We start from the raw sequence: 7,435 nt of genomic DNA, 5'->3' as shown, positions 1-7,435 counted from the left end.
ATTATTTTTATTATTAATATACTGCAGGGTATTGGAATATAGCATAATATTTATTATGCCTTTGCAATTTAAAATTTCTAGCATAATAAAGCTAAAAATAAATGGAATATATATATTTCCATCTACAAGTAGAGTGAAGTAACAAAGTTGCATAAAAGAAATATTTCTGTGCTTTACTATTAATTCTGAAGTATGCAGATAAGTTATATTCCACCATTGTTCCTGTCATTGTTCGTACAGTATCTGATGGTGATGGGTACATGGGAGTATCCATCACCAATGCCATGCATTTCCTTGTTGGGCACACCTGTTACTGGCTATCTGTGGACGTGATTCTGATACTGACACCCACATTTCTTTCATATGATAGAAATGTTTGATTACAAGTCTATGATTATTTCTAAGCAGACTTCTTCGACCAGCATCTAAACATGCTTAACTACATTGGATATGGACCATATACTCTTTACATCCCTTTAAACGTGGCTGCTCTTCCAGTGTTACACAGATGGCAGATGGTAGTATGGTCAGCGGAAGAGTCTTGGTCTCAATGTAAGGAAACAACTTCTCAGTGATAGTGAGTTTGAAGGTGTGTATGAGTGTGTTGGTATCAATATCAAAGAATGAGAGCTTCCCTTTGTCGCAGTGCAGGCGAACTCTGATCCTCTGGAGCGTCTTCACTGCGAGGACTTTGCGTGAAAGTGGTGGAGCAACTGCTGTGTATTTCCCATCGTGGCGACTTAATTCCCAGAATCCAGTCTTTAATTGTCCCTTTCTCTTAATTGACTCCTGTAGCACACCGAGACACCAGACTCCATCATTTCTAACCTCAACGTCCCAGCTGTGACTCCCCGAGTCGTAGCCCTCAGAGCCCATGATGATTGAATAGCTGTCAAACCTTTCTGGGTTTTCAGGAAGCTTCTGTTTGTTTCCTTGTCTCACACTAGTAAGATCTGAAGAGATGATGAGGTGTCCTTCAGCGGTGTTTGGATTCAGAATCACAGGAGTGTAGGAAACTGTCTCCTTCATTTTGTTCCAGATGTTGTAGGCCAGGTTGCCCAGGTGTTTGGCCACATCCATCAGAGCTCCAGAGACCACCTCAGGATCCTCCAGCAGGGGGCGCTGCTGGACTCTTTCTGCTGCAGCCTTGTAGTTATAGAGAAACAAAGAGTCATCAGCTCTCAGTTCCTCCTGTGTGGCACTGATGGTTTCAGAAAGAGCTGCTATCTTTTTGGTCAGAGCCTCAATCTTCTCCTGCATCATCCGACTCTTCTGCTGCTCTTCTGTCTTCAGAGCGGTGATCCTTGCCTCTTCCTCCTCAAACAGAAAGTGATGAAGCTTCTTAAACTGCTCCCTAATCTGGCTCTCTATGTACCGAGTCTGCACTACGTTGTGTTCTACAGTGAGGTCACTGTTTGCTTTCACGTATTCAAAGAGCTTCAGTTTATCTTGTAAACACTTGAGAAACATCTGGAGCTTCACTCTTTGATCCTGTGCAGCTTCTTCGATGGGTCTGAATCTGTGGTTGTTGTGTGCTTTTGAGTCTCGACATACGAGACACACGGGCTCCTCGTGGTCCAAACAGAAGAGTTTGAGTTTCTCAGCGTGCAGATTGCAGAGAGCTTCAGATGCTGCTAGTGGTGTCCCTGCTCTCTCAGCTCTCTCCTCTACAGCAGTCTTACACAGGTTCCTTAGCACTAAACTAACAGGTGGGTCAGTTGATGAGGGTATCTTCATGCAGAGTGGGCAGGTTTGGGTGTCCTTCTCCTTCCACCACAACTGCAGACATTCTTTGCAGAAGCTGTGGCTGCATGAGAGGATGACCGGATCTCTGAAGATTTCATGGCAGATCGAACAGGTGAGTTCCTTTTCAGACTCAGATTGTGCAGCCAGTTTGCCCTGGAATCGAAGCAAACCCGCAGATGGCTGTAAAAAAGAAATAGTGCGCTTCACATTTGGGGTTTTTTTTAAATTCGCTTCCATGGCAATGAACTAGCAGCAGGTTTAGCAGCACTCCAGTGTCCCCGGTGATCTTTCTGCTATAGTTGGAAAACTCACGTCTCCTCCGGTTACTCGTCCTAAGCAAACTGAACAGAAGTCAAGTCCAACTTTGACTTATGAGGCATGTTATCTGATGCCTATATGGTCAAAGAACGAGGAAAATACATTTCACAAGGTTGTTTGTCTCATGCAGAGCATTCCCCACATTACTGGGTTATCTGCATCTGACGATTGCTACAGAGCCAGCCTTTGTTTCAAACTGATCAACATTTCTGATATAGGCAGGTATATTGAAAGAGAGCATGCACAAACAGTGAGCTAATTATTTGTTTGCACTGCTATATGTCAGGTTTCCTCCTGAGTACTCCGGCTCTCTCCTCCTCACTGATGTTCTTCGTGGTTTAACTGGTGATTCTAAACAGGATGTAGGTGTGGATGTGAGACTGTGTGTTTATATCAGCAGTGATGGTTCCTGCCCCTCCACAATCCCAACTCAGATATAAGATGATGTTACATTTCCCTTTGTGTTTGCTTTATTCTCTCCACTCTTTGGTCCACCTGGGAAAAACGCTCTTCCTCTTTCAGATCTTCAGCATCCCCAGTTGCCTGCCTCTTTTTTTTTCCGAGGCCCTGGTATTATTAATTATTTTTCATTAATTTTCATAAGTAGACCACAATAGCAATGCAAAGGTAAGTTTTTGGGGTGATAAAAATATCTATGCTCCTTAGGATATATCTGAAGTCCACTTGGTCTAATAGCTTTCACTGAGAAACAAGATCTCACCACTCAGTTATTTTGGAACTCCTGTCTTCATATCTAAATGAATACGTCCCCAACTATAATTTCAATGGTCACTGGGATGAAAAAAATATGCATGAGTCAAAAGGTTAGACCAAAGCTTATAAGAAGGAAAAACATGACTGAACCACAGTTCACACACCAAAGATAATCTCTTTCGTAACATAGCTACAGTCAGACACGGCTGCACAATCATGTGGTGTGGATGTTTTTCTGTGGGATTTTTGATTTCTATCAGAAAGATCCTAACTAATCCTAAATCAAATCTAAGGACTCTGCTCTCCAAGGTTCCAAGTGTTTCTCAAGCACCTGCTCATTTATCTCTAGAGCCGCATGAGGTCAGAACTCTGAACTGAAGCCAAAAGATTAGAAAGCCCCGGATAAAGTGGCTGCAGCTTTCTGCTGGGTACCAAGAATCCACAGATTATTGTAAAACTTACACTGGAGTCACCTGAAGTGTTCTCTCTGCTTTGTGGAAACCCAAAGTTTCATTGTAGATTCCTTAACTGGTTTATTGGCTGAACTTTGAATATCAGCTGTCAGTATTTATTTTAGCCCAACGTGAGTTTTGGGCCTCCACCTGCCCCCTGCGTGTGCAGACTTTTGTTTTTCAAATTTAGTAATCTGGCACCAAATCAGTGTGAAAACACCAGCATGGAGAAATAGAATAGACGAGTCTAAACCAGCACCCGGAGTTTATTAATCAACATTTATGACAATCACGGATCAAACGTAACGTCGGCCCTTGTAAACCCTGAACTTTAATCAAACTCGTACATACGCGCAGTATCAAAACAACACAGAGCTCCTTTTTCACGAAACAAAATCTGAGCAAATGTTTCAGTGCAGCAAATAAATACACCAAAAATGAATCATTGGCATTAAAACAGTTGCTATTTGCCCAAAACAAACAGACTGTTGTCATGTTACTGGGCAGTGAGTGGGTGCAGTTTGCAGACACAAACACAGGATGTGTTTTTCATTTTTAATGTAACTGCATGTTTCCCAACATGTACTGAAAGCAAACATGGTTGTTCACAGGTGCCGACAAAATTATTTCATGTTACAACGAGAAATCATCAATGAACAGAAAACAAAACTTTGATTTCATGTCCCAATTCCATCATACACGGTTTCTGAGCTGAGTCTGAGTTTGTAGTGAAGTCACACCAGCAAAGTGACTGAATCAGTGTTCAAAGTGTTGCTGTGGTTGAATCTGGCTGCAGTTTGACGAAAACCTTTGAACAAAAAAAAACAACTTCATTCATAAACCGAGTGCAGTTTCTCAGACACTCGTACCTGCTAATTAGTGCTTAGTACAGGCAGATATTAGTATGTCATTCACCAACGCTGAAGCACACTTGCTCCTTGCTCCACAAGGCACCAACAGCACAAACACAGTTGAAAGGTCCGGTTCAGACTCAGTTAGCCGAGGTGACGCCTGTAACTCTACCCGCCTGAGAGTGAAAGCAGCAACAGCATCAAAACTTTAAGCCAAATAAAAATTAAACAGACGAGTCATTAAAAATACAAACACCTTATGAAGGAGGAAACTAGTTAGCCAAAACCATGGATGCACTTGTCTGTAAGCATTTTTATTTGTGCTGTAAAGCTGGACATTTTAACATGGGAGCCTATGGGGACCGACTCATTACAGCCAGACTCTAGTGGACATTAGAGGAACTGCAGGTGTTGGCACTTCTATGATATGTGCTGCAAAACAAATATATTGGATCTGACTTGCTGTATAATTTCCTGTAAGTATAAAATAGTAATTCTGTTTTTGTGGGATTTTAATAGTATGTATGTAACAAATGCTGTTACAGAACGAGTGTGTAGAGCGGATTTGAGACACTGTCTTATAAACATGCATGTAGTCGTCCTTTCATCTGCGAAGATGTTCAGATTGATTCCACTCACACGTCAATATGGTAAATATAAAGGACATAAAGATGGGAAACAAAACAGCTGGTTTTAATTTACTTTTTAAATATAACTAATTAACCATTTGACACTTTTTTGCCTGTTGGTACCTTAATATTCACCAAACAGACATCAGAGTTCATTTTTTAATGTTAATTACAAATTCGATCTAAGTAAATAACCTTGATGACATGCAGAAATACGAGTAAAGCAGGGATTCATTTGGTGAATTATTTGGGGTTAAATATGAAAGTGGAAAACACGAGCTCACTGCAGCTTTAACTTGGTCCAAAACAACAACAAGAAGAAGGAGGAGGAGAAGAAGAAGGGCCCTTTACATTTCAGACTCCACTCCTCTGTGATATTTAAATCTACAACCAAAACCATCATAAATATTTGGATCCATTATTGTGTGTGTTCTTCCTGGGACCAGTCTCCAACCCTCCACCGAAGCTTAATGATGATTATCTGTTTCTGCTCTCCAAACATGCCAAACTCGAGCGACTCAGTTGTCAACACATTCACTGCAGTCTTCGTTTCCTGCTCGGTAGTTGTTATTATCTGATGTTTGACAAACGCAGCTTCTCGCCAGAAAAACTTTCCAGTTTCTGATCAAAATCTCAGGTAGTGTTCTGCAACACAATGAGGTTGAACTGGTTTTTACTTTAGATGACTTTAGGTAAACGAGAACTGAAGAGCAGACTGTAAAAGGCAAACACTGTTAAACTGGTGAGAAATTAAAGGTTTCTAAGCTCTTAAAAACAGCTTTTTCTTTCTCCTCTGACCACGACAGATGCCACTTTTAACAAAAAGGCAATTAGGAAAACACAAACGCGTGCACGTGGGCGAGAATGATCAAATAAAAGAGGTTTTTCCTTCAGCACGACAGCTGGTGCTTTAAAATAAAACCTGGAGCTGCAAGAACAACAAAGCATCAAAAAATAAACTTTCCCAGAGTGGCTTACAGGAAGTAACCACAGGTGGAGGTTACAGGTGGAGGTTACAGGTGGAGGTGAGGCTTCAGAGTAAGCCACGTGTCGACATCCCACACGTCTGTCATGTTGTATGTTGCAGTGCTATTGTTTGCATGTGACGCTGTACCGTGCGCACGTTCTGCGTGTGCCGTTTTGATCTGTTTGAGGACCACAGGAGGTCTGAAAGTCTTTTACCCTCCTTCAGTTTTTGTTTGTTCCCTCTGAGGATAAAAAGAAGATGAGTTTATTCCTCCCTTCAGAGCAAACACGGGGGCGTTTTATTTGAGAATCAGCGTCGCCTCAGAGCCGTCCTTCCTCTTCAGGTACAGCCCGTTGGTGAGGTGGTGCTCTCTCCTCAAGAAGGCGTAGAAATAATCTGACACCAGCAGGATCTGAAGGGGACATATATTTATATCAGGACACTGAGACTGCACTATCGGGGGGGATTCTTCTTACAGACTGCCTCTTGTAAATAAGATTTCCTTTACTGCCACTTTGAAAGAAGACGTGATATTGAAACAAACAAAAAAAAGCCGAAATCTAAAAATGGATGAAACTTCATTTAACAGCGTTATTGCATTTATCCTTAAAACTAACTAAATAAATAAACAGCATTAACTCTGCCCCCCTGGCTCCCATGCACACCATCCTACCTGCGCCACGTTGAAGAGCAGAGTTATGGCGTAGTAGAAGTTGGAGTTGGCGCTGCCGGCGTAGATCCAGAGGTGCCAGAGAACCGGGAACAGAGCCGAACAGGCCAGCAAGACACAGGACACCAGGAAGATGTTCCTCAGGACTGAACAGGAACAAAGACATATAATTACTGATGAATCAAAAACATGAATTAATGAAGCTTTAAGATGCTACAAGAGAAAAATCAGGACTTTCATTTGAGGACAGTTTGGAGCTGATGAAAAATCTCTGACCAATCAGTATTAAAGATCTTTTTAGTTTCATCCTGTATTATTATTTTATTTTTATGATGCCACTAATTAACACTGAACACTGTAAGTAAATTCACAGCTCAGATCTACAGTGTTTCAGAGACTTTGTTTCTATGTTTCTTTACTCTCACTGATCGGCAGACAACATAAATTTAAGGTAAATATTCAAAACATTTTTTTATGTGATGATACTTTAACCAGGATCTGTAAGAACACAGACTCTGAGTGGAAATGTTGTCAGGTTTTTTCCCCCCACTCACATCTGTGCAGGTGACTCCAGACAGGAAGGAAGGCCAGGTAGAGTGCAACGTCTCCCACAGTGGGGTACGACTTAAAGATGGAGATCACAGCTAACTGCATGAAGATCAGGAAGACGGGATGCTCCCTGCAGCACACACACGAACACACATGATACATCATGTTGTGGTTTTACTCAGGTTTAGGTTATTAAACAGGAAAAAAAAAAACTGTGTCAACTTGGAAGGACCTTTAACGTGAGAATGAGGTGCTGGACTTACTTTAGTTTGATGGACAGAGGGATGGTGTAGAAGAAAACATTAATCTGGAAGACGCAGAGGAAGAAGAGGCGGAAATGTTCAAACATCTCGGCAAAGAAATACCAGAAGAGGCCGATGTTCGGAGTGAGGTCAGGAACCGAGAGGCTGGAGGGAGAGAAAACAGTCCCATTAGAGATGCAGACACACTTACAGAGTTTATTCTGTCTTCAAACATGACACGCACTCATTGGAACTGAACAGTGAAAATAAATAAGCTTCACAGCGCCCTCTGGTGGA

The 7,435-nt window shown here is 41.8% G+C and overlaps 2 protein-coding genes across 2 annotated transcripts in view; both read right to left on the bottom strand.

Annotated features, from left to right (window-relative positions):
* Positions 1 to 435: 435 nt before the first annotated feature.
* Positions 436 to 2,062, bottom strand: LOC102209639 (tripartite motif-containing protein 35-like). Its single transcript, XM_005753943.1, has one exon. It carries the CDS (start codon positions 1,981 to 1,983, stop codon positions 436 to 438), a length of 1,548 nt encoding a protein of 515 aa, XP_005754000.1. The 5' UTR covers positions 1,984 to 2,062.
* Positions 2,063 to 4,855: 2,793 nt separating this feature from the next.
* Positions 4,856 to 7,435, bottom strand: part of pigu (phosphatidylinositol glycan anchor biosynthesis, class U) — a 10,338-nt gene continuing 7,758 nt past the window's right edge. Inside the window, exons 11-12 of the mRNA XM_005753937.1 lie at positions 6,351 to 6,493; positions 4,856 to 6,089 (exon numbers count right to left, since the gene is read on the bottom strand). Of these exons, the coding sequence (XP_005753994.1) occupies positions 5,976 to 6,089; positions 6,351 to 6,493 (257 nt within the window). The 3' untranslated portion in view covers positions 4,856 to 5,975. The remainder of the gene's footprint in view (positions 6,090 to 6,350; positions 6,494 to 7,435) is intronic.

The sequence above is a fragment of the Pundamilia nyererei genome, unplaced genomic scaffold (assembly GCF_000239375.1).
Source record: "Pundamilia nyererei isolate P.nyererei 1_Seehausen unplaced genomic scaffold, PunNye1.0 scaffold00483, whole genome shotgun sequence".
Classification (NCBI taxonomy): Eukaryota; Metazoa; Chordata; class Actinopteri; order Cichliformes; family Cichlidae; genus Pundamilia; species Pundamilia nyererei.
This window is presented reverse-complemented; position numbering and strand designations above follow the sequence as displayed.